Raw genomic sequence first — 27,168 nt, 5'->3', positions numbered from 1 at the left:
CATGAAGAGATATGATAAATCACAGTTTACGTGTACAGCTTTTGGCTAATGGAAAGAGGAGCAAAATATTATACAGGATTTCTTCATAGGTGTGTTCTTAATTTTCTGTGAAGACTCTGAGAGAGTACAGGAGTTGAGTTAAACTTTGCAAACCATAGAAGAGGGTACAGTAGGTGTAGAGCTCTTTGTGTTGTGCTTCCACTTACAAATCTTTGCACAGAAGATGAGCTAACTGATCCTAAATATGCATCAGTATTGCATATAATAAAAATATTATTTGTACAAAGAAAATAAAGCAGCTTAAAATCAAAGCAAAGAATGGATGATGAATGAACCAAAAATGGATAGTGTGCTTTTATTTTGAGTCAGGGACTAATACATTGGAAAAACCAAGAGGAATAATTTCTTCTACTTCAATTTCTTTCCATTTGTTTTGCTACTACAAACATAAAAGTTTGTGTTGTTGATAACAAAAAAAATAGAATCAGATATTGTTTCCTTGTCTTCCTAAACCCCATGAAATTTGAAGCCTCTGTTTTTCCTTTTTTTCTTTTATTTTTTTTTAATTAAGACAAGTATTTTTAAATGGTATTTCATTTGCTGTCTGCTTCTTTTAAATTGAAGAAAAAAAACAAAACTGGAGCACAATCTTCAATCCCTTTGAAATTATTTTAGATTCAGAAAAAAGGAAAAAGTGTCCCCACGCACTGGCGTTTTAAGTAGCTGAAAATATGATGTCTTCCAATTTAAGCAAAGCTCATCTTTTGCCAGTCATGTTCAGTTCTTAGGAAAAATTCCATACGAAACTGTATGACTTTTAAAGGATTTTTGATTTTTAATAACGTAAAAAAGCTAGAACAAAACATCACTTTTAAGGGAAGAGGGTGATTGTTGTAAGGTAAGAAAAGAAATCAGAATAATGCAAACTGTGAAAGCTGGTGAGAATGATAGCAAAGGAAGCCTGAAAAGTTTCCAGTATTGTTTCAAGAAGTGACAAAAATACCCATAATATTAGAGGCCTATGGCATGTAATGACCATGTAATGAAATTCCCTGCATAGATTTGGGAGCAAGCAGAGACCTGTGGCTGTAGCACTGCACTCTGCCAATACATCAGCCCCACGCGTTGTACAGCCTGGAGACAGCTATTCTACCCCAGATCCAAGTAGAATTGATATGAGAAAATCTCTGTTTTAATTTTCCCTGGTCTTCCAGTGCAGATTGTCATCACCAAAATGTGTCTCAGTGTTTCTCTGCTAGGAAGCTCTTCCCACTTTCCTACACACCTATTTTTCAGAAACTGTCTGTTCTAAGTATCCTAGATTCAGCTGCTTGTCTTTGCAGTTGTGTCTGAATTTGTTGCCTTTCTGTCTGCACTACGCACCTCCAGAATAAATCAAGACTTAATCCAACTCCCATTGAAGTCAACAGCTAAAATAGCCTCCTTCCTCACAGAGGGCTTAATGTTACTCTCACTGAAGTTCAAAATGAAATCCTGCTGTGACTTTGGTGACTCGGGGTGAAAATCCAAAGCGCCCAGTTACTCTAGTGGTGATGTGCTCTGATGGTACCTCACCAAGCTTCATGTAAAGCTGAGATATGTTACAGCTGCCAAATTACGTAGTGGAAATCTCATTTCTCTCTGTGTGTCGTCGCATTCATAAATACTTCATCATCAACTTTGAATAATGACTTTAATCACTTCAGAAGATCAAGGAGCTAAAATTGTAATTCGTCCCTATTTGGGAAATAAAAGAAGTCAATAGAGAAACCAACTGAAGTTAATGTATTTTGCTGTTCTAGAGAATATGTTTCACCAAATATGCTTCTCCTTTCCCTGCTGTACCTATGCATTAATTGAACACTTCAAAACTGACCAAATATTGTGATTTACTAATAATTAATATAGTTCTTTATTGTCAAGCACAGAGTAAAAAATCCGCATCTGATTTCATAGCTGAAACTGGATTAAAATGAGGTTTAATAAGGCCAAGTGCCGGATCCTGCATTTTGGTCACAACAACCCCAAGCAATGCTACAGGCTTGGGGAAGAGTGGCTGGAAAGCTGCCCAGCAGAAAAGGACCTGGGGGTGCTGGTGGACAGCCAGCTTAACATGATCCAGCAGTGTGCCCAGGTGGTCAAGAAGGCCAACAGCATTCTGGCTTGTATCAGGAATAGCGTGGCCAGCAGGAGTAGGGAAGTGGTCGTGCCTCTGTACTCGGCACTGGTGAGACCTCACCTCGAGTGCTGTGTTCAGTTCTGGGCCCCTCTGTACAAGAGGGACATTGAGGTGCTGGAGCGTGTCCAGAGGAGAGCTACCAGGCTGGTGAGGGGTCTGGAGACCAGGTCATCTGAGGAGAGGCTGAGGGAGCTGGGCATGTTTAGCTTGGAGAAGAGGAGGCTGAGGGGAGACCTCATTGCCCTCTACAACTACCTGAAAGGAGGCTGTAGAGAGGTGGGTGTTGGCCTCTTCTCCCAGGTGAATAATGGCAGGACCAGAGGAAATGGTCTGAAGTTGTGGCAGGGGAGGTTTAGATTAGATATTATGAAGAATTACTTTACTGAAAGAGTGGTCAGGCACTGGAACAGTGTGCCCAGGGAGGTGGTTGAGTCACCATCCCTAGAGGTATTTAAGAAACGTCTAGATTTGGCACTTCAGAGCATGCTCTAGTGGCAGAGATTGTAGGGGTTTTTTGTGTGTATGTACGGTTGGACTCGATGATCTCAAGGGTCCTTTCCAACCATGAAGATTCTATAATTCTATGATATTTTAACTGATACAGTTTGGAGCACCAAAAACATAGACAGTGCTTCAGAAATACATTTCTAGTTCTCAACTTTCTGAAGTTAAAAAACATTCAAAGTCAAAACCAGGAACATGAATAAACTTTTAGTGCTGCTCATATAGTTATTGATCTTCCTCTTCCCATGCTATTATTATAGACACTATTAAATACAACAGATTGCTGCTCTCAGAAAGGAGACTGATGTTCCAAGAACTCTGGATACATATTTTCTACAACATGAATTGTCCTCTAATGTTGTTCCAATATAATTCTCCCACAGAAGATACAATAAGAGGCACATTCTTAATGTATGTAGGGCTAGCATGAGTAGTTACGCTTCAGTGAACTCACTACCCCTGCTTTTCACCACCCATTACATGGGCCAGCAGGATAGCCTGTCTTTGCTCATCACAATCAACTTCAGACAGAATAAGGTTACATTTACCGCACAGAGTTTCAAGAGCAGGTATCGCTGATGTAGCTGCCCGTAGCTGAATTGTCATAAACAACACTACCTTGAGCAGTTCCTACCATAAGGCTTGAAAACACCGCATGCACCGAGAACGAAAGGACCAAAATATTGATGTTGATTTTCTTTTTCAATGGCACGGCTGAATCTAGAAGACACATATCCTTAGCCTCATATTTGCTGCCAGAAGAAGCTATCAATGATGCCTTTGGCTCCTTTTTAACTAGAAGTTCTCTTAAACCAAAAGTTTTCTTTTTGTGTCTATATTTTAATAAAAGCAAAACTAAAAAGATAAGAAAAACAGAGAGTAAATGTGAGATTGAGCTTCAGGAGGATTTTTATTTAGTTAAATTTTAACCCTCTAGGCTAGCTACAGTTTGACATGTGGAGTAAATAATAAATAAACACTTAATGAAAATCTGCAAATGCAGACTATTTTCCATAAAAATGGCTTGGTCTTCCTTGTTCAACCATGTTCATGGAACATTTATTCTGTAACTCTTCCTTGAAACTCACCAATGTGCCTCTTTATGTCCCTTGAGGATGGGAGACGTGTTGGGAGGGAGGTAGTTTTGGAGTTTCCCTTTCCTCATCCAGTGTGTCACAAACCTCATCTGCTTTTACATATATTTGATTTAAACTGGTGTAAACTCTTTGAGTTCCAGAAAACTCGTGGGTGCAAAAGGGGAAGGACATTCAGACCTCAGGTCCTTTATTCTGTGTTCAATTCCCTTCACAATTATTCTCAGAGACTGACAACCCCCACCTGCTCCAGCCGTGCACAAAAAGCCTCCACACAGAGTTATAGAAACCTTCTGTTCACTTATTTATACTTTCTCACTCTCTCTTCTAACTTAAAAAATATGTTGCTACTTCTGTAGCCCAGTTTGAATTCCTCCTTGCGGAGCATACACAGCGGTTATCTCTCCTGCTGTATTTATAAACTGTTGACTGACACAGGAGCTTTTATTCTTGCCACAGCTCTCCCCCTGATGACACGTAACCCAACCTCGACCTCACGCTGAACGTTAACAGAGCATCAGATAGCACACCCATCACGGAAAAACAATCTGAGATGACCCTATGTAGAAAAGGTAAACTTGTTTTCAGCGACGAAGCAGGCAAATATGCAGAAAAATGGATTTCTCTACCTGTCAGTGAGACAGTACATTGCAAGATTATTGCACCAATTTTTGCTTGTTAAAACGTGAGCTTTTTATGATAAACTTAGTGCACCAGTATATTTCCCAGGTGTGAGTCACAGACTTGAAAAATTGCCCTTAAAACGTGATGGCATGCCATTTCAGGGAGATTTTCCTTTGTCTGGAGCTGTGTGCACATGAATTCATTTCCAGGCAGACACTTTTCAAGCTGACAACAACAGTACGCTCTGTAGTGAAATCCGTCTCTCAAATTGCTAGCAAATCACAGGACATGTTTATCCTGCCAACCTCCAGGACTATGATTTTTGCCCCCTGCTTCAAGCTTTGAAGAGGAACCATATTAGTCCCAAGAGCCCTTCAGATAAACACACTTTCTTAGACTAAACACTATAGTCCGATGACTCACTCAGGCTGTTATCTGAGATCCTTCTGCTTATTATCTAAACACGCTGCTGCCCTAATCCTGAATCAATGGAAGTCGAATTTTAAACTACACTACTGCAGCTTATCTCAAGGAAATGCAAAATGCCTTTTTGGCAGTAATTATATTTTAATGGGTCTTTAGAACACGCTCTTTTAAGGGGAAAACAATTTTAGTGCACTTTCTGCTAGGTACCTGTACTGAGTAAATGAAATACATTTTATTTTTAAAGCATAGTGGTATTGCACTACGTAGCAACCATTAACACAGTGTATTACGTGAAGAACATTAATTTTATTTTCTTTATGTGCTGTTGTTTCACAGGCTGATGAAAGTCAAATCATAGCACTGAAAATTTGGTGAATTCTCAGGACAAGCTGTTCTGTACTTTCTAGGGAGAACTGAAATCTTTCCTATGACCAATTAATTTTGTTTGGGAATGGACAGATTTTGAAGAAATATTTATTTGGCACAGATATGGAGTGAAAAAACAGTTCCAGTAAATCATAGATGAAATTGCAGATTTGACTCCAATTTTCTTCAAATTATGGGAAAAATGTTCTTTGGCTTCAGTAGGAAAAGATCTAGGCAAATACTGCCAAAAAAGGATCATATTAGTTTAGCAAGAACAGGCAACTAACAACGAAGATTCCCAACTTCCTTTCCTGTCCCTGTCAATGAATGAGTCATGACGCAATAAAGGATGAATCAGTTTGTATTTCTAGGTCTGCATTTATCTTTCTGACAAACAGGTGCAATAAGATGTTGCAGGGAGCAGGCATTTAGAGTGAACATCAGGGTTTATTGAGTCTAGTGATACTGATCTCCTGCCCCTCTCTATCATTCCACTTCAGTAAAGTGAATGCTAGTGGTTCCATATTGCAGGTGGAGGAATACTTTCCAGTGTTGTCTCTTCTTTTTAAATAAATTCTTTTTTTCTCTTAAAATGCTCTCTCTTTTGCTGTTCTTCGTCTTTCTTTATCTAAGAACTTCCAAAAATAGATAAATATACAGTGAGACTGCTGAATGATTTATGACTTCTAAAAATAAAATAACAATATTTAAAAGAAGAAAACACTTTATTACAATTTCTGATTAAATTAGCAAAATCCTTTTTTCTTCTTTCCAGATCTTTTCTTGTATTATTTCCTTGGCGTTTTTTCATTTGTTTGTTTGTTTGTTTGTTTTTGTGTTCTGATGTACATTGTATGGAAAACACATATATAAACATATGATTAAACTTCATCCAGGTCCTCCACAAGATTATGATTATGCAAATTTGCCTTTTCTTATAACGTTACAAACTGTATTGTATACTTTGTCTTTCCACTATTCAATGACACTCAGTCCCTTTGAAGTTACTTCCAGCAGATGTTGGACATGCTCTATGTGTGTCCTGATTTCTGTATGTATATGCAACTGTCCTACATAACCTCACCAGGGATTCCATTTTGCAGAGGTTTGCCTATCAAGAGCTACTTGTAACCAAGCAGGTCTACACAGACCACAGACTCCAGTGGATAGAAAACTGTTTTCTACCTGTACCAGTTTTCACAAAATTCACATCAAGAAGATATTTACAGGACTAAAAACTTGGCTTGCACACTGAGAAAACCAGCATGTGTAACAGCACCGCCTGGTGCCATTTGACCTGACAATAACAAATGACAAAGAGGAGAGTCTTTTGCAGAGCGGTGTGTTAATGCTTCTTAGGAAAAGTGGGTTGTCCCAAAAAAATGTAATTTAACAAAACTTCTTTGTCTTTTATGTTATTCTGTAGCTGCTGGATACTCTACCAATACATTGAATGGTGGTGTCTGCAGGCAAAAACAAAAGAAGAGAACAAAAAGTTACATCGTCTTATCTGAATCATCCAAACCTCTGAATTGCAAAACTGCATGAGATTATCTGGCAAGAAAAGGCTTTCTAAAGCTGTTATTTTCATTTCACAGTGACAGAAGTTGGCTGGAAAAGTCTAAAAGCAAAAGACCTCTTTCACATCTGAAGTTCCAATAGTTTTGCCCAGGAACCTGGAAGTGTCATCTGCCCCGCACCAATTAAAAAAAAAAAAAAAATGAAAATAAGAAAATAAGAAAATATAACCCTCAGTAAATTTTGAGCTCCATTGCTTTTCACCTCTCCTTTATAATCTGAGGGATGTTACTGCATCTATCCAGGTTTTTAAAAAAGGAAATGAAGAGCAAAATAGAAATTCAAGAAAATAATTAGTGAAAATATGAAATATTTTCTCTTTTCTGGACGTATATCATATATCTATTTTTCTTACTTCCATAGAAGAGATCTTGCATAGCTTGCATAGATTTTTGTGCCTGCTTTTATTTTGTGCCTAATGGCTGAGGAGAATAAATTGTTGCCATGGGAGTTCCATGTCATTATACGAGCAGCAGGATGATGTGCAACAAACTATTCCAGGGAGCAACCTTTTATTTTAAAAAGACAGATACCTGAATCTTAGTAATATCTGTGTTGGGTGTACCTGTATAAGAAATCAGATCTTCTCTTACTTACAGTGCGGTACCTGACTAACACCTTGAAGCAAGCTGAAGAAATCAGAGTCCACTAACTTTCAGAACTGCAGATGAGTTACATCCTTGTGTTGCGTAGTCTTGTCATATCTGATAAGCTACACAGCATCTCTCAGGATCTATTGATCTAACCTAGGTACCTTATGACTTACAGTTTTGGAGCTCTCTCTTTGTGGCATAGCATTTTTCTAAAGAAATAAAAACTATTCCTCTGTTTTATAAGCAGACACAGAGGTTATGGATATGAAAACAGACATCATTTATGCCACCAGGAATTAATTGGCTTCAGTTAAAATATTCCCAATTTACTTCAAAGCCTAGATATTGTACTAATGGATCTGGATGAAACCTTCAATCTATGTTAAATGTATGAAGTGATGATCAACTCCATAAAAAAGACATCTGTTTGTTTGAATTGTTAGAGAGGAATTGGTCCCACTGAATATGTCTTAGTGTGGGATATCTGCATTTAATGTGTATGTAACTTAGAGGCATTTAGTGAATGCCTCACAGTGGAGGTGACACACGTTGCTGCTGTTCCGTAGATGAATAGAATCATAGAATGGTTTGGGTTAGAAGGGAGTTTAAAGATCATCTTGTTCCAACCCCCCTGCCATGGGAAGGGACACCTCCCAGTAGACCAGGCTGCTCAAAGCTCCATCCAGCCTAGCCTTGAACACTTCCAGGGATGGGGCATCCACAGCTTCTCTGGGCAACCTGGGCCAGTGTCGCACCACCCTCACAGGAAAGCATGAAACTTAATCTAAATCTCCCCTTTTTCAGTTTAAAACCATAATCCCTTGTCCTATTGCTATACTCCCTGATAAACAGTCCCTCCCCATCTTTTCTGTAGGCCCCCTTAACGTACTGGAAGGCTGTTAGAAGGTCCTGGAGCCTTCCCCAGGCTGGACAATGCCAACTCTCTCAACCTGTCCTCACAGCAGAGGGGCTCCAGCCCTCTGATCATCTTCATGGCCTTCCTCTGGACCCATTCCAACAGGTCCATGTCCTTCCTGTTCTGAGGGTTACAGACCTGGACACAGTACTCAAAGTGGGGTCTCATGAGAGCGTAGGAGAGGGGTAGAATCACTTTTCTTGATCTGCTGGCCACGCTTCTTTTGATGCAGCTCAGGATGCGGTTGGCTTTCTGGTCTGTGAGCACATATTGCCAGCTCACATTGAGCTTCTCATCCACCAACACTCCCAAGTCCTTCTCCTCAGGGCTGCTCTCATTCCATTCTCTTCCCAGCCTATAAAACAATTATGTGCTTGGAATTGCGCCGACCCAGGTGCAGGACCTTGCACTTGTCCTAGTTGAACTTCATTAGGTTTGCAAACACCCACGTCTCACAGCTGTCCAGGTCCCTCTGGATGGCATCCCTTCCCTCCAGTGCCACACAGCTTGGTGTCATCAGCAAACTTGCTGAGGGTGCAGTCAATCCCAGTGTCCATGTCACTGACAAAAATGTTAAACAGCACTGGTCTCAGCGCTGACCCCTGAGGAACATCACGTGTCACTGGTTTCCACTTGAACTATTGACCACAACCCTTTGAATGCTGTGGGAACACAGCCTTTTAGCTAAGCCTGTGTTCGCACAAGTCTCCAGAAGGTCACTGAGAGCAGTATTGCAGGACAGTATGTATAGATACCAACCCAGTCACCATCACTGCACGTGTAATTCTACCTAGTCATCCCACTTTCACCAGAAATATTTGTGCAAATTAAAAAAAAAAAACAACAAACAGTGGGATCTACTTGATGCTGTAAGACACAGGGATGTGACAACTTACTCCTTTTGTGCCACAGAGTCATACCAAATTTTAATATTGTAAGCAATACAAAATCAGTGCAGCTGTAACATAACTATTTTGCATTCATATTGGTGATGATTTATGTAGCACCCACAGAGCACATCCGTCAGATAAACACCGAGCTAAATTTTCGTGGCAGAAATGAGCGCACAATTGATTACATGCTACAATACAAAAGTCTAAAATAGCCACTCTGCAGGTTGTTGGCTTCATGCCCCGGCACCGCCCTTTCAGATTCCTAGCTTAAATTATAGCTCTGATGATGACTAGGGCACAAAGTAGGGGAGAGAAATATCTATGTTGTGGAATTCTTAAGGTAAGCACAATTGTTATGGAAACCATCATGAGAGAATATATATGCAAACCAGAATATCATTTGCAGTCATTTATCAGAGCAACGAGGTGTCTGACTCCATAGACTTCTGCTTCCCTTCTGCAAGGCTGCACAAGCCTGACTGGGGAAGACAGCAAGTCTGCAATCCCCATGTAAGCTGACAAGAGCTTATTTGAATCCCTGGCGAGTCCTTGCTTGCAGCTGCAGTCATTACCTCTTCACTAGTGGGTTGTTGTCTTTTTTTTTTTTTTTCCTCTGCTGTTTACTAAAATGTAATTACTGAGCTATTAATTCTTTCCCTTTACCATTTATGATGCATTTGTGATAAAAGGTGAAAATGGGCTTTATTCTTTCGTGCATATCAATGAGGAGGGGGGAAAAGTATTATATGCTGCACAGTAAAGCAAATATAGCTGGGGGTTTTAGAGGTAGTTAACAATGAAGATTGCTTCAGTGCTTGCATTTAGGAGAAAATTGCTAAGGTGTTTATCCCTAAAAGAGAAACCATTAGCATTAATGTGAGAGAAAAAGACAGTTCTCTGAGTTAGAGACTGTAGCGCCAAAGCATTTTTACTGGCATCGTGGAGAATTTATATGGTGATTTCATCCATATTTTGTGGTGAATGAAAAGTAGATATCATCTCCCAGGTGATGGACTGCACATTTTCATTACTATATATGACAAACTGTCTTTGGAAGAGCCAGATTAATAAAGTTAACAAAAGCACAGTTGCAGCAAACTGGCAAATATATTATCACCTGAAGGCAGGAGGGCAATTAGAGTGGGAACATTGGGAACATCAGTGCAGAGAAGATACTTCTGGAGAGAGGGTCCGAGTGCCAGTGCAGGTTATTTAGTAGTACCTTAGTAAGAAAGGAGGGTCACTGTGTGATGTTATTTTTTGAAGTTCTGAGTTATTTTATTAGAAGTTCTCATTTTCTTGTTTTCCTTATTTATTTTTCCTTACTTTTTTTTTTTTTCTATCAGACTTATATGGTTCAATCTTACTTTATAAGCCAGCAATGATGCAGAACAGTATGTGACTACAGAATAGCAAGTGCATAAAAAATATTCTATATTTAGCGAATGGGCCAGTGCAATACTGATCCTTCAGTGTTCAGGGTGTGAAGGAACATCTACACTTGCCTTTCATGAGACTTAATCCTGCATGATCTGTGACTGTGAGCAATATCAGATATGATAGGAAGAAGTATCATAGCTGAAAAGAGAAGGAGAACCTGAATCTTTAAACTCACATGTCGGAAATTACATAAATTCACGAGCAATGAAAACAGATTGTGTCCAGCAATTATTTAAAGAAGTAAGTAATGAAACTAACTTCACAAACTGGTGATTTTCAGAAAGGGTGAAAATTTAGACATACCCGTTCCAAGTCTTAGACTCATCTGAATGAAGACGAGACTAATGTCCTGGTGAATTTACCTGATATAGTAACTCAGATCAAGAAATGAAAGTCTTTATTTTTAATTAATGTATATTCAGGACTTTAGAGTTCATAAAGTCTCTCCAGTAGTCAGAGATTAAAGATGTATTAACCAGTGTGAAGAAATCTGTCTCTTTCCAAATACATTAGTCTTCAGAAAGAATCCTGAACCGAGGTCTAGTGTAATCCCAGCTCTTGTCTGGGGCTGAATACCCCTTTTTAGAGAGAGCAAACTGATGCTGAAGTGTGGGGGAAAAGTAGGAAAGGGAAAGCTTTTTTTTAGAAATCTTTCAGCCAAGATTTTGTGAAAATTAGGGATGTAAGACTATGTGAGTCTCATTGTGTTTCTTAAATTGCCAACCATCCATCCATTCAGTTGAGTCACTCAGTTTGGACCATTTTCTTGCCCATAGGCATGGTCTTGAGGTGCTCCCTGTTATTCAGTCTACCTAGGTGAGCTTGTCTCCATTTACAGAGTATACACTGACCCTCAGAAAACTCTTGAAATTGGCAGCTAAGAAGTAGTGCTGCTATTTGTCACAAAATTGAAAATCATACCTGTGTCTTCCAGCAAAGATCACCTATCATGAATATTCTCCTTCTTCTTTCTTGTTTCCCTTTTCAGCTAAACAAGTTAGCTTAGACAGGGGGAAGGTGTGGCCAGATAAATAGGCACTGATTTCAGCAGGCTTGATATTGTTGCAAATGTCTGTCTTCTAAATTACGGATTAATTTCAGTATCTGTCTCAGCTTTTTACTTGTACATTCCCAGAGTTAAGAAAAGGCTACTGATTTTATACAATGTGGAATTCATAATATTGCCTTGGAAGGCTGTCAGATTAAGTTCAGAAAGACATTAGTCTGCTAGGAACACGGACTGCATCTTTCATGTTATCTTTATACTGTTTCCATCATCAGTGATGCGCGTTTTGTCCCCAGTACAAATTCACAGAAGGAAAGGGATATGGCTGTTTTATAACAGAAGCAAGGATTCCTTCCTGTAATTATAAGGCATGAGATACTGACTGATCATTAATCAAGGGACTGATTATAATAATAATCCACTTCCACTGCAGGCTTATGGGCTAATTCTCATTTATACTAATCCCATTTTTAACTGCTCCTGGATCATCACTAGAGCAGACAAAAAGGGTCATGAGAGAGGGGTTTGATGTACAACCAGAACAGAGTAGAGACTTGACAGAGAGAAGAATCAATCCCTGTCCTCCAGTATTTAAGCCAGAGACTGCATTTTCTTTGGTCTGTGTCTGAGCTGTTATTCAGCTCTCTTCCTTCCTCCCAGTGATGTGGCAGATGGTTTAGGCTGGCACAGGTGGCTGAGTACCACCTGCTGCAAATTTTTCTGAATCTTTTTCCATATAACTCCTTTTGTTGTTGCTGTTTGCAAAGGATGACTGGAAATACGAGAGAAGCAAGAGGAGACTGTGAAGTGATGCTGATATTGTCCATGCTTTGTTGTTTTCTGCTGTGTTGTTGCAGAGAAGCTACAGCTGATGTATGCTGGAATCCTGCAAGCAAAGGCAGCAGATTTGTAACTTTGATTTTTGTGATTTAATTTCTGTTGAGGTAGTGAGAGAGGCACGAAGGAAAGTCATCCCTGGTATCTTAAGCACTTCTCTAAGGGTGGCTTGAATTAGTCTCTGGAGTCAATCATCTCTGTCTCCTTACTGCAGAAAGAGACTTGAAGACTAATGTGGAATAGGTGACTACTTCTTCAGCGGCGGAAACCAGATGAAACAAATCCCATCCTTTGCATCTAGATTAGTAGTGGTATCATGGTGGTTATAAGATATAATATCCATCCAGCTTCCTATCTGGATGCTTTCTCATTTGAAATGTAACTGCTGTAGGTTTCTTGATGCTTCCTTTTACAAAGAAGCTTTTAAAGACTACTTGCTTTTACTGCCCTCTGTGGGGGCTGGGAGCGGGGAGGGGAAAGACTAAAAAATTAGTGAATACCAAATAATTATCACAACACTTCTCATAGGTAAATCCATTTCAGGAGGTAAAAGAAAAGCAAAGCACTCTTTACGATATGCAGTGCCAGGTGAATGATATGTAACCCCAGTGAATTCAACTGCGATATTTATATGTGTAAGAGAATTTATTAACAAAGAGATATAGGAGGGTTGCACTTCAGCTTTAAAGAAATCATTTGCTGATGAAAACCAATCTTTTACCATATCAGCAAAAACTTTACTGAAATAAAATTCTCAACTTTTTTAGAACGAAAAATTTTGATATTTTTTTTTTTAAGTGAACAATGCATTTTCACATATTTCTTTTTTGTTGCATGGTCTTCTGATTTTCTCAATCACCGTTTAAAAGATTCTTCCTTCCCCCACACGCACCCCATGTTTCTTGTGTCCTTTTTGTTCATTTTACCTTTGTTTGTTCATTGTCACGGATGAACAATGTCCTGCCTGTTTCCAAGATCATATCCCTCCTCCCCCAGTGTTCACTATAAATGTAAAAAAACCCTTCATAATAAGCATGACCCCTGCGGTAATCAGGGAGACAGCTTTGATTAAGAACATCTGTTAGCAGATTCGCGGTTCTAAAGTCAAGCAGAACATAAGACAAGAAGATATAGAAAGTGGCATTTCTCAAACTGTGAGGCTGGCTTCCCCAGGGAGACTCTGACCTCTTCCAGAGATACAAGCCAAGATCATAAAAAAAGAACAGACACCAAAATGTGTGGTGTGTGTGTGTGTAGTCTGAAAAACATGACACCTCCTCAAACACATTACCACACAATGAAAAAGAAGGGACAGATATAGTGACCCCCTGCTCATTCCCCATGTCCTTTTCTTTTTGTTAGTTCTTCTCTTCCTCCCCTTTTTCTCTTATCCTTTTAGGGCTGACAAGGCTATTTATTAGCAATGCATAACATGGGGATCCAGGACAACTGTCTTCAGTTTTGAGTTCTGCTAGTGTAAAATGGTGATGTGGAAGATGTTGCTTCTTGTCAATTACTAATCATCTGAGTTGTACAGAAGCTTTTCCAGCCCAGCATTCCTTCTCCAGCGTTGTTCAAGAGGAAATACTTAGGAAACAGTAAAGACCCAGGCTGAACTTTGTGATACACCATCCTAGATTCTTTCGGTCAGCAAGGCAGGGCTGTTCTGAGATAAACGTTAGATCCAGACTGTTACGTATGATAGCAACCCATAAACTAATCCTTCATAATGATCTAGGTATCTAAGTGTAGTCTATCTGACTTTGCTGCTCAATGCCATTGTTTCTTGTTCTGGAGACATGAAGATACTGATCTTATTTGGAAAGGGTTATAATCTCTAATCAAAAAAAAAAAAAAGAAAACATACAAGTTCTATTTATATTACTATTAAAAGAATATGGATGTTAAAACTAATTAAAATATTGTTCTTTATGAAAAACTTTCTCTTATTCATTAAGAAAAATGGGATAAAAGAAGATAAATCAAGATGACAGAGAGAAAGCAGAGGTTTCTTTGCTAAGTTGTTCTCCTAAAAGCTAACAGAAAAAGCAGGTGTATACAAAAGGATGAAAGGTGGAAATAGGGACAGTTTCCCAAAGATCAGTATGGAAGTATTTCTTGGTCATAAATAGGTTGGATTATAAAATCCAAAGTGTTGCTAGAGTTGAAACTTTTGAGAGGAGTAAAAGGCAACGCGGTAGGTTTCTACGGGTATACTGGTAACTAAACAAAGACCAGGAAAAATGAGGGGCTGCTGTTGAAATGAGTGGCTTAATGATGAGGAACATGGAAAGCACTAACACACTTAGGACTTTCTCTATCCCACCCTTTACAGGCAATCTGTGGTCTTATACCTCACAGGTCTTTATGACTTGCAGGAAAGTTTAAGGAAGTGATACACTACCTTTAGTAAAGAGTGATCAATAAGGGACAAGTTAGTTAAGCTGGGTGTATGCAGTTCAATACAACAGGATGGGGTGCATCTGAGCATGTTGAGGAAGCTGCTCTGCATCATTGTTAGGCCATTCTGTTATCTTTGAAAAATCATGTGAGATGTCTGATAACTGATAAAAGACAAATGTGAAATCTATTTAGGAGCAACATAATCACTGAGACATTTTCTTCCTAACTTTCTTCAACGACAGGTAGACATATATAGTCATATGAGGATTAGTATAAGGGGTTTTCTGCATTCAATTACAATGGAAAAAGAAAAGGAAAAAGTTATGCTGCTTTCTTTCAACTTTTAGAAAAAAAATATTTTGTTTCTATCTAGACTTGATACTTCTTTTCAAATATAACAATTCTCCCAAGAAGAATCATGATTTTGTTTCAAAAGATTTCTTACCACACTTTTCAGTTAAGTCTTAGTCATAATACACAAGAGAGTATTAGAGACTGATGTCAAGCTGCAAAGAGCTATAAGCTTGACAAATCTTCACTCTAATTCTCAGAATTTATTTCCTTTTGAGGAGGTGTGATTTCCTTCTCTCTCTTCCCTTTGGCATTTACTGACTGGGGAATGTTTCATATTTTCCCCTTATTGAGTAGCAAATGGCATCTAGTACTATTCCTGAATAATTTTTTAAAAAGCCACTTTTACAGCAGGAAACAATTAAAGAAGATATTAACGTTGCATAGATACTGTTGCTTATTTTATAAGAGAACCAGAGAAAATACAAAAATAAAACCACTGAAAAATCTGTAAAACCCTTGAGGCTCTCTCCGTCTACCTCTGAACATCCACAAAACCCAACTGAACTTGGATTTTAATTCTACTTACTGTAGAGATACATGTAAAATCTGTGAAATCTGGAGTAGGACTTGAATTAAAAAATGAACAGAGATTTAATTACAGCTTAATCCTGTGTCTTGTATATATAATATGCATATGTTGTTGGAAGGTTTATAGTATGCTTATGAGAAATGGTATTTATTATTTATTTTCTAGTATATTTTATTATGTTGGGGGTCTTGCTGAACAGAGAAAAAAACACTTTTTTTTTGAAATCCAAGAAAAGGCTTATTTATGTTCCACTTTGCAGTCCTTGGCCCTGTAATGGGCAATCATGCCAGGGGGAAAATGTTGAGAAGTGAAAGTCAACATCAGAAAATAAGAAAGGAAATGACTAACTGAGTTAACAACAGAAAACCAAGTGGCTGTCCCCAGTCCAGTTTACATAGAATAATTAATGCCTCTGAAAATGGATCACTGCAAAAATGACACTGAGGTATTTTGGCTGTTTAGTCTAATACATCAGCAGCATTAACATGTCATAATGAAAAATTGGAGAATTAAATTAAAGTCATTCATATCTTTAAAGTCATAATTATGCCCAGGAATGAACCAGGATACATAGGTAAATGCATAGGTAAAGCCTGGGGAGGAGTGGCTGGAGATCTGCCTATCAGTAAAGGACCTGGGGGTGTTGGTGGACAGCCAGCTGAATATGAGCCAGCAGTGTGCCCAGGTAGCCAAGAAGGCCAACAGCATCCTGGCCTGTATCAGGAGCAGTGTGAAGAGTAGGACTAGGGAAGTGATTGTTCCCCTGTACTCGGCACTGGTGAAGCCCCACCTCAAGTACTCGAGTGGGCACCTTGAGTGTCCAGTTTTGGGCCCCTCACCACAAAAAAGACAGTGAGGTTCTTGAGCACATCCAGAGAAGGGCAACGAAGCTGCTGTGGGGTCTGGAGAGCAAGTCTTACAAGGAGCGGCTGAGGGAGCTGGGGTTGTTCAGCCTGGAGAAAAGGAGGCTGAGAGGAGACCTTATCACTCTCTACAACTACCTGAAAGGAGGTTGTAAATAGATAGGGGTTGATCTGTTCTCCCAAGTAACAGGTGATAGGACAAGACAAAATATCATCAAGTTGCGCCATGAGAGGTTTAGACAGGATATTAAGAAAAATTTTTGCACCAAAAGGGTTATGAAGCATTGGAACAGGCTGCCCAGGGAAGTGGTTGAGTGACCATTCCTGGTGGTATTTAAAAGATGGGTAGATATAGTGCTTGGAGATATGGTTTAGTGATGGGTTTTTTTCAGTGTTAGGTTGATCGTTGGACTAGATGATCTGAAAGGTTCCTTCCAACCTAGGTGATTTTATGATTCTATGATTCTATCACTCTGACTCAAGAATGGCAGTGCCTACAAACTGAGCACTTTGCCCCTTTAGAATGATTCAGTGTGTAAAATTAGGAACCCACAGCCTCTTGACAGTCAAGGAAAGCCATTAAGCATTCCTGGGCAGTGATCCTGGGAGTTCTTATGCTGCAGAAAGTCATGTACAGTGAGTAACTTAAACAGGGATATGTGGCATAATTCCTTCTTAGTTTGCCATAAATGGCTATAAACCAGTGTACAAAGTTCTGTGTACTTCCTAGAGGTGGATCAACTCACTAAGCAGAGCTCATTCTTTGTAAAAGGTTGTGCAGAAAAATCATACAGTATCACAGTAGTTGATCTATGAAATCTCTGACTCAGGAAGACATGTCATCTGGGCTGGGATTTATGTTCCGTACCAAAACATCTACTTGTAGGTGTCTACATGGGAACTAGCAGCTCCATTCAGTTGGATAAATGTTCAGCTCACTCTAAAATTCAAAATAGATAAAGCAAAAGTAAATAATTAGCTAACTAAAGAGATAACTATTTCTCATCAGCAGAATTCCATTAATTGCATTGGCTAGTTTACCATTATCTATGATGGAAGATTAGATAGTGGCCTGCGGATACACCTAGACAGCTAAATATAGGAGCCTTAATCCGTAAGTTAACTCCAAATAAGGTTTCCATTGTCTGCTCAGCCTGAAGGGTTCCTGGACTTGTTCAGCTCAAAGGAGACTACCCTACTTATCATGGCACAGAACAGTTTTAGGTGATTGATGCAAAGAGAAGAGTGTTGGGGGCACAGGGGAATGTGGAGAGACTCTTGTTCTGACAGGAAAGCTTGGGATCTGAGGGTGAGGAAGAGACAGGGAGTATGTCTCTGTGTTTTGTCATTAACGCTCCCTGCCCATAAGTTGGAGAACTTGGGTAGGGTCTGCAGTTTGCTATTGCATTGTTGATTAAACCAGTGGCTATCTAATGTAGGTGGCAGGCAAAGACCTGGGAACAGAGACAAATCTCCAGGCTTTGTCTCACCCAAACCAGCAGAGTGTAGAATCCTTTTTGTTTGATGCCTTCTCTGTTTTTCCCCACTGCTGCTCTGCTTCTTACATGTCCAGTTTCAAGACAATGAGATAGAATATGGCCTGAGCCACTGTATGCTGTAGCTCAGTAGTTAATAAAATCTCCTGGGATTCCAGTGGTGACAGTTTCGAGATTTTGAAATTCCAAATAAGTCTGAAAGCAGAATTCTACCCTTAAATTGCCTATTAGTCTGCCATTTTGGAGCTTAGTCTATGAACTTTTTCCTGTATCAGGTGAAACATTTTGAATGATATATAAGAAAGCCCTTGGGTAAAAGATACATCATGAATAAATGATAATGGTCAACACGAAAGTCTATTCACAGCAAGTATTATCAATCAACATGAGTGACTACAGAGAGAGATTTAAGGCTGAGACTTTTAAAAGAGCATAAGCAATCCATTTCCCTTCAATTTTCAGCAAGAACTGAGGATGTATAGGTAACCTAAACTGTTTTTAAAATCCTAGCCTAAATTCTTAACAGAGTAAAAAATACAGAACTTGATACTTCATCTTGCTGCTCATAGAAATGGTCCAATGTTGATATGTGTATTCCTTGCTTTATCAGACCTTCCTGCATCTTAATATCTCTGGAGAACTGATTCTGTCAGGAGGATTCTGATCCTGACCGACTGTTGCCATGGTATTGGGTTATTCTGGGCTATGATCAAGAAGAGCAAACAAACTTGAAAAAGAAACTGGCTTTGAAACATATTTTCAAGCCACAGTGCCTGTGACTAGTTTTGGAAAACTAAATCTTGATTAAATACTTGTTAAATACTTCTAAGAAAGCATACTGATAATGAAAAGTGTTGCTGTGACAATAAATACATACATAAATAGAGGAAAATTCAGGAGGAGAAAACTGGGCCAATTCTCACATTATTTGAAATTGTTCATTTTCATTTAATGGTATTATTCCCACTGAACTGAAACTCCCAGCTTCTCTGAGTGTGTTTGAAGTAGCAAAACTTTTTGCAGACTATATTCCTGTTTTACTAGGCGCTATTCCAAAGCTGGTGGGAATCAATGAATGTCTTTTCTGCAATTACTGAGCTTCTGAATTGAGTGCCTAATTAGGAGTTTGTACCTGTCTCCCATTCCTAGATAGCAATATAACTCTTCTTTTACACCTGTTAGTATCCATTCAATTGCAAGTCATCTATGTATACCAAAAGTGCTGCAGAAGGTTCTGGAAATAAATGAGACAGTACTTTCTGTATGCAGAAGTTAATATTCTTAGAGGGCAGAGTTCCCTTGATGGTAAAAGCTAAAAGAAAAAAGGTCCTAAGAGAAGTCCTGCTAGTGTATTATCGAGGATGATGACCCCAGAAGGATGCACAAGTTTCAGCAAACAGCATTTAAAACATTAACATTGTAAATAAATAATAGTAAAATAAAAGTAAAATAAAACAGTGAAATTATGTAGGGAATGGAGGAAGTTTTCAGCAAGTTCATTATTTACAGACAGAAAATTTTGTTTGCCAAATTACTGAGCATGTTCTTCCTATTCTGCAGGCAGAATTCACAGCCATGAGGGACCAATACATGCGAGGCGGAGAAGGCTTCATTATCTGCTATTCCATCACAGACCGACAATCCTTTCAAGAAGCCGCTGAGTTTAAGGAACTCATTTATCGTGTCCGTCACACCTATGACATCCCCTTGGTGCTGGTAGGAAACAAAATAGATCTTGAAGAGTTCAGACAGGTAAGCAACTTCTCTGCTGTTTTTGGCTTGGTTTTCCTTCACTACCTCAGAGATTTCTGTAGCATATGTTGTACAGCACTACTGAGAATTTTTAGCACAAGATGAGTTTTAATCAAAGAGCAACACACTACGTTTAGTGATAAATTAAGGACTTAGCATTACTTTTGAATCATATGTTATGGATCTTAAAGTAGCCTTGGCCAATCACATCCATATGTTCTTTGTTTTTACTTGAAAACTGATCCCACTATTTTTGTTGAATGTTATATATATGTTCCACATAGAAATATGTTCAATATAGAAAAAGATTCAGTCAGGATCTTCGTGGCAAATAACCTGTTTTCTTTGGTTTCTCAAACTCAGACTGAAAAAAATTCTAGTTAAAATGGAGAAACACATATGAGATTACCTTTGCAAGAAAAGCCAGTGGCTGTGTTATTAGAGTGTTCAGATGAGACGGGGACATGCAAGATTTGAATTGACTTGGATTTGTATACAAGATTTGAGCCACCACCACCCGTAGAGCAGTAGAATTCTTTGGCTATGAGGGCATTGACTGTGGTTCTCAAAGTCCTTAGTAATCTTTGATCACTCTTTTCCCTTTGCTTCCTCTCTGCTTCCTACTTGCTATTTATATTGATGGTGTGCATTTGTGCAAGGAAGTCAGTTAGAAAGAAAGCACCTTAGAAATGGCTTGGTTGTGACCTGGTACTGAATGGAAAATATCCTTAATCTTAAGCAGAAACTTCAAAAAAGGGAGAAAAAGGTTTTCCTATACAGAAATCTTAAGAGTCTCTTTATACACATTACGATTGCTTTCAAATGACTGAACTCTGTGCAGACATATGTTAACAGTTAAATAAAATGGTGTTTTTCAGTTCATTAGCATATGTGCTCACATGATCCTGTCTACTCTTTTCCACTTATCCTGTCACTCTTCTCCCCCTTTCTTTGTCTTCTTTTTTCTACCTGAAGAAAATACAAGGCAGTGTTAAGCCTGAAATTAGTCCTGAAGATCTGATGATGTACATTTAAAACTTCATGTCTGTTTCCGGATCATTGGCTTTCTCCCTAAGTCAGACTGTGACAAAACCTTAATGGTGACAATCCAGCTGCAGTTTGACATGCAGCTTGAGGCTTCAAACAACAATGCCATGTGCAACATGCAGTACAGTCTGTGCAGCTTCTGGCGTAGTTACATACCAGGGGAAGGGATGTGGATTCAGTTGTTGTGCTTAGAGAACAGGACATAGCACCTGATCCCAACAGAAAAGGGATATGATTGATTACCTGCAGTTATCCGTAAAGAAGGTTTCCAGGAATACTATATTCTGTAAGTGATATGAAGATTCTCTTCCAGTGGTATTTGGCATTACCTCTTTCTGATCTTATGTTTTGTTCAGCTTCTGTATTTTAATCACCATCAATCCATATAAAAACGTATGCATGATTTAAATGTTTTATGTGTTCCTTCATGATCTTGTCTGGTCTCCCAAATAGGAAAATTAGTGTGCATAAATGTCTGAATTGGATATCACAAACAGCACTAAAGATTACAGGGCATGGGGAGGCTCTTGGGAATGATATTAGAAATTATGTCTTTGAGATGTAACAGACACACGAAAAACTGTTACACAAGGTTGTCACTAAAGATCCTGACTGAATGTGTATCAAGGCAATTCCAAATCATGCTCCTATAATTTTTTTAAATCTTTCAATGAGTCAGGATTTAGGTCTTCAGAATCTTTTTTACCAATAAGCCCCCTACAGTTGTCAAGAAGTACAGGAGTGTCAGAAGGGTTTTCACAAGTATTCTGCCATCCAGACTTTGAGACATGGGACACCCTTACATCAAAGACTAGTGAGATAATACAGTGTAGATCTGCTCCTTTGAATAAAGCACTTGAAGATGACTGTGTCTACATAAGTAGTATGAACCAACAAGAGTAGAAGTGTAGAACAAAATAGTTTATTCTGAAGTCTACATTTTGGGAATTAATTTTTTACTTTGGACTAGGTCTACTCCAAGGCTTTTGCCTCCATGTTAGCTGGTGCTGAAGTGTATGAGTTGTGTTCCTGGAGCATATCTTCACTTAGATTTCATCCATAGTTTGGGTCATGTTTCGGAGACCACTCCACAATTCAAAGCAAAGCATGATTAAGTGGAGGTGATTAGGAGATACTGCTCAGGGCGCCTCTCTGACTGAAACTGAAGCAGTAGTGTGTGGGAGTTCATCTCCGTGCCCAGCTGTACGTGCATGTTAATGGACTTTGGCAGCTCATTATTTCAGAACTGGGACATGAGGTTGTGCTGTATGTTTAAAAAGCACTGAAATAAGTTATATCTATGCCTACTTGTTAGGTTAAGCAATATCTAAGTAACTTGATGGATTGTGGGAAGGTAGATTGAAAGAAATATTTTCAAGGTCATATACTGTAATTACAGCTTCATTAAAAGCACTTGGATGGTATAGAGTGGTGGCCAGCTAAGTCTGGGGTGACAGGGAGAAGTGAGCTGACAATGTACAGCATTAACATATCAATGAACAGTGAGGTACACAAACATACCAAATTCAAACTAAGAAATAGTAGGTGTCAGAATACAATTAGCCAGATTGGAATCTGGCCAGGGCACAAGGGCTAATATTGTTGCTTTGTTTAATGACATTTTTCTCCTATGAAATTCATTAAAGCTACTGTAATGTTATTCATGGTATTTGGAAGCATAATATTAAGTTCAAAATTCCCAGGCATCATTTCCATTTAATGGCAATTCTATAGTGATCAGACAGGCTGTAGCAGCTCGGTCAGACAAAGCTCTTGTTTGAAATGCGATCCCCTACACAATACAATTAATGATGGATGTCAGTTCCCTCAAATCAATCAACAAGACTACAAGAATAAAACTAATCTGCAATTAAAATTTTGTATTAAGGAGAAACACTACTGAAAAATAAAACCAACATGCTTATTATTTTTAAACAATGGTTTTATTTTCTGATGGCTTCAATTAAATTATTGTTGTCTTTAAATTTGCCTGTCATTTTTAACATCTTAAGAAATGGTTTTTTTCGTACTTCTTAAAGCAAGATTTAATTACATTCATCAGCCTAAAGAATAAACACTTTCTATTTTCTCTGAAGCAATATGGGGGAATAACTGTAAAAACTGTGGTGGCAAAAATCTAATAACTCATTATCTTCACGTGCATACCCAGTTTGGTTGCAAGACTCCATCCATCCTCCGTTCCCTTCCACTCATTTGTACTGCAGCTGCGTCCGGTCCTTTCTGACCTTTCTCTGTTTTGTGTTCAGAGACTCACTGTGAAAGCGAATGAGCATGAATGGTCAAGGCATTCATCTGTGTCCATTCCTTGATTTTCAGCCATTGCTCTAAGAAATATTTAGGTATTATGTGTATTTTATCCCACAGCTTCTTGAGTTAAAAAAAAATAGAGCACTAAGTGCTTGATTAGGTACCATTTTAATTTCAGTGTTTTCTAACATTAAACTCATTAGATTAATAAAGATAGGCTGTGTGTCTTTTAATGTCATTAGAGTTTCAGAAACTTTTTAGGACCAGCTGATATAAACTACAACAGATATTTTCACTTCAGGTAAGCTTTGTCACTTTACCCTGGATGAACATCTGGTTCTTACTGAAGTTTAAAATCTGTATAATAGATAAATATCTAATTAAAACATATTCCTCTTTAAAAAATACAATAAACAACTCATCCTAGTTGAGCTCTTGCCATGCTAATGCCACATTGTGGCTTTTAATTAAAATATTTTGTAATAAAAACACATGGCTCTGCTGAAAGTTTGTTCAAAAAAAATACCCATAACACTTTGCCTACTGATCGTTGCAATATATTACATTCAGCATTTCAGAGGGGAACTAACTACATAAGCTCCTTTGAACAATGTGCTGTAGGTCTCAGCTGGAAAGAATAGATGCTTTTTCAAATTTTTAATGTGGATGTGAGAACCTCTCTGGAAATTCTGCCTATCTGGAAATTTCGTAGCCTTCATGGAGTGGTTTTTCCTATATGCTTTTGTTTTACCCCAGAGGAATAAGCTGTGGACTCAGTTGAGCCCATGGATAACATGTTGATGTCCATTGAGTCCAAGGTTATGAGGGCAGCTCACGCTTCATTCAGCTCTTGGCCTCTCTGGGAAGCCTGTCATCAAAGTTGCTAGTTTTGCCAGTACAGTCTTGGTCCTGAAAAGAGTTATGCAGTTGTTTACCCTTCCACACATGAGTTGTCTTATTGGCTTCAAGCACAAGTCTGAGCAGGAGCAGCACTTTTGAAAGCATTTCCTTCCTTCTCTCTCTCCCTACAGACTCCCTGCTTCAACAGGAAATATGAAATCACTATGAAAACTGTCTTTAACATGAAACAATATCTTATTTGGAGTGCAAATTAATTACAGGGGCTTCATTATATTTTCTTTCTAAGGTTTTATTATGCCATAAGATAATTCTCAAACGAGGATTACAACAGTTTAGTACCTTCTCATGATCTGAACCAGTTGTCCACAGAACAGTCTCAATTCAATGATGTTTTACTTTGGAATTTTTTCAAGATATGCTGACTGGTTATCAGATACTGTAAGCATCAACTCTTATACTTCTGGTTTTGACAGTTGCTCTTGAAATAGCTGTTGCCTCTGAGACAGCTAATATTCTTTTTTTTCTTTTTTTTTTTTTTTTTTAACTTGTTCTGGTTTGGTTTCTTTTGTATGAATAACTGTTCAGTATATTTCAAACATTGTCAGTCTATACCTTCTGGTGCCTGGCTGAGACACTGAAAATTCTTACAGAATATGACATTATATTTTCTTTTATTTTCATTTTCATTTTCCAGTGCATGAATATGAAACACCGTTTACTAGATGCTCTCTTACTCATATTAGTCATGAAACTGCATTATTCTGAACTTCTTGCCTTCGAATCAGGCGGAACTTTTTTTGCTTTTGAGACTAAAACTAATCTCATATTTGTAAATTACCACCAGCAGTTCCATTTTCTCTTAAAGACTCATTTCCCATTTATCAGGCCAGTGCCCTACACAAAGAGTGAAGGGTTTCATTGTTTTTCCTGAACTTTCTAACTGCAAGTCAAGGGAAATGCATTTTTTGCTGTTTACTGAAAAAGAATAATATATATTTGAGTTAACTTTAGACTAAATGAGTTGACAACATGCTCTCTGAAATCCATGCAGAAAAACAGGAATTATCACATATTACGGAAGTGTATCATAAAAGAGATTAATCTGTCCATGAAGACGTCTGTCTTTCTGTTGACTGTAAAGCACAGTCAGCTAGCTTCCTAGTCTTTATAGAGTTGTGGGAGAAGACGACTAACAAAACTGTGACATCCTTTTAGTTGAGAATGCAAACTTACTGATTCGTTCTGTTGCTATTGTTGCTGCTAGCCAAAGACTGGGTTTTTAAAGCATGCTCAGCTTTCCTTTGGTCTTTGAATGAATAAAACCTAATAAGTCATTCTTAGGTGGTGCTCCCTTCTAAACATCAGTGTGAGTTGTGATCTTGCAGTGTCTCAGATGTATTCAGGCAGGTTTACCCTAAATAAAAACTAAAAAAAATATAGTGGTATCCTTAATGGAAACAAGCCAGAGGAGAATATGAAACAGAAGAGCAAATTCTTCAAAACTATCTGTTTGAATGTTCCAATGAATTATGAGGTTAATTCATGCATCTCAATGTTGTCTTGGCTGCTCATTTTCCATGGACATCCATTCAGTTCCATTTGCTAGCATGAATGCTTGCTGAAAATGAATTACATTTGTAAGGAGCTGCCTTCGTAACTTATATTTGTTTGCCTACATATTGTCTTTCTCACATGTCATCACATCATATTCTTCCTTTGCTCTTCAAGTTCTGAATAATGTAAGCCATTCTTGCTGTTTTGGTGTAGCTATGACATTGTTCGAATATTTGGAGCTAAACTCACTGAAGTTGTCATGGTGTTTTATTATCTTAGAAAACTGTCAGATCTTTGATAATCACTTTCTTACATTACCAAAATATGTATCTTGATTCTGTCACGTTCCTCTACACCTCTATTTTTTCCTTATTTTTAATTGATTTTGATTTTTCAACATTTCTTTCAAACCATTCACTGTCCTAAGAAGTCTTCCTTATATTGTCTAAAGAAAATCTTTTGAAGCTATCTCCTCCCCCCCCCCGCAAAAAGCGTGTGCTTTTCTATGTCAATGCAATCATAGAAGTCAATTTGGCAGCTGTAGTCTCTTGGAATTAAGTACTGTTATTATTAAGTTAACTGTCTCTAGCAAATATTCATTTATACATAGTTTACCTTTTTGTCATTACAATGCTTTTATATTTCCACAGAAAAAACCCAAACCACAGTTTATTATTACCCAGGCTGCAGTAAATGCAATCAGACACACAAACAATGGTAATGAAACTGATGGCTCATTTCTCAATTCATAATTGTGTTAACCTCTAGTGAACTATCCAGTAACCCCTGTAATCCCTTCAACACAGAGCAGAAGGCATTTGAAGGGGACTAAGATGCAGATAACAACCTTCTGTATAAGAGAACAAACAACAGAGAAACAATAGCTGAACTGCAGATAAAAAACTTTTCTAGCAGAAAACCTGGATCTACAGAGATAAAAATAGAAGCAACTAATTGCTTGTAGTCAAAGCAGGCCAACACAGGACATGTAGCAAGGGGTGTACACTGGGGATGGTGCTGCAAGGTCACATCATAGCTAGGGATATTAAACAGCAACACACTTTATATTCTTTTAAAAGTGTCCTAGTATTTGTTACCTGTGATGATTCGAGGAACCTACAACAATTTATTGTCATTTGGACAATTATTCTCTCACCCAATGACCCCTCCTGAGCCAGGAAGGGGAATCCGGAAAAAACAAGGAAACCCAAGGGTTGAAATATAAGTGGATTTAATAGAGTAAGACTAAATATTTAACATTAATAATACAAATGAACCAATATTTACCTCAATACCACTGTAATACTGATACCACTCCGCCCATTGTTATCAGAGAGAAGCCATGCACTCCCTGCAGGGGACAGCAAATGTCAGACACTGAAAGCGCTGCAGCTTCAGAAGGAAGCGAAGGGCTCAGGGGTCCAGTAATGGGGCAAGAAGTTCTCTGGATTGCTGCCATCAAGGAACGGACAACTTCACAGCAAACTTTCTAAACTATATTGAATATGGTGTTCACAGTATGAAATAATCCTGTTGGCCATCTCGGGTCAAGTGCCCAGGTCTCACTCTTCCTCATCCCTGCACC

General features: G+C 38.5%; 1 protein-coding gene across 1 annotated transcript in view; it reads left to right on the top strand.

Moving 5' to 3' along the window:
• RIT2 (Ras like without CAAX 2) overlaps positions 1-27,168 on the top strand; it is a 192,732-nt gene that overhangs the window by 85,809 nt on the left and 79,755 nt on the right. Inside the window, exon 4 of the mRNA XM_054185924.1 lies at positions 19,662-19,853. Coding sequence (XP_054041899.1) covers positions 19,662-19,853 — 192 coding nt within the window. The remainder of the gene's footprint in view (positions 1-19,661; positions 19,854-27,168) is intronic.

The sequence above is a fragment of the Rissa tridactyla genome, chromosome Z (genome assembly GCF_028500815.1).
Source record: "Rissa tridactyla isolate bRisTri1 chromosome Z, bRisTri1.patW.cur.20221130, whole genome shotgun sequence".
Taxonomy (NCBI): domain Eukaryota; kingdom Metazoa; phylum Chordata; class Aves; order Charadriiformes; family Laridae; genus Rissa; species Rissa tridactyla.
The sequence above is the reverse complement of the archived record's forward strand: the minus strand, read 5'-3'. Positions and strand labels throughout refer to the sequence as shown.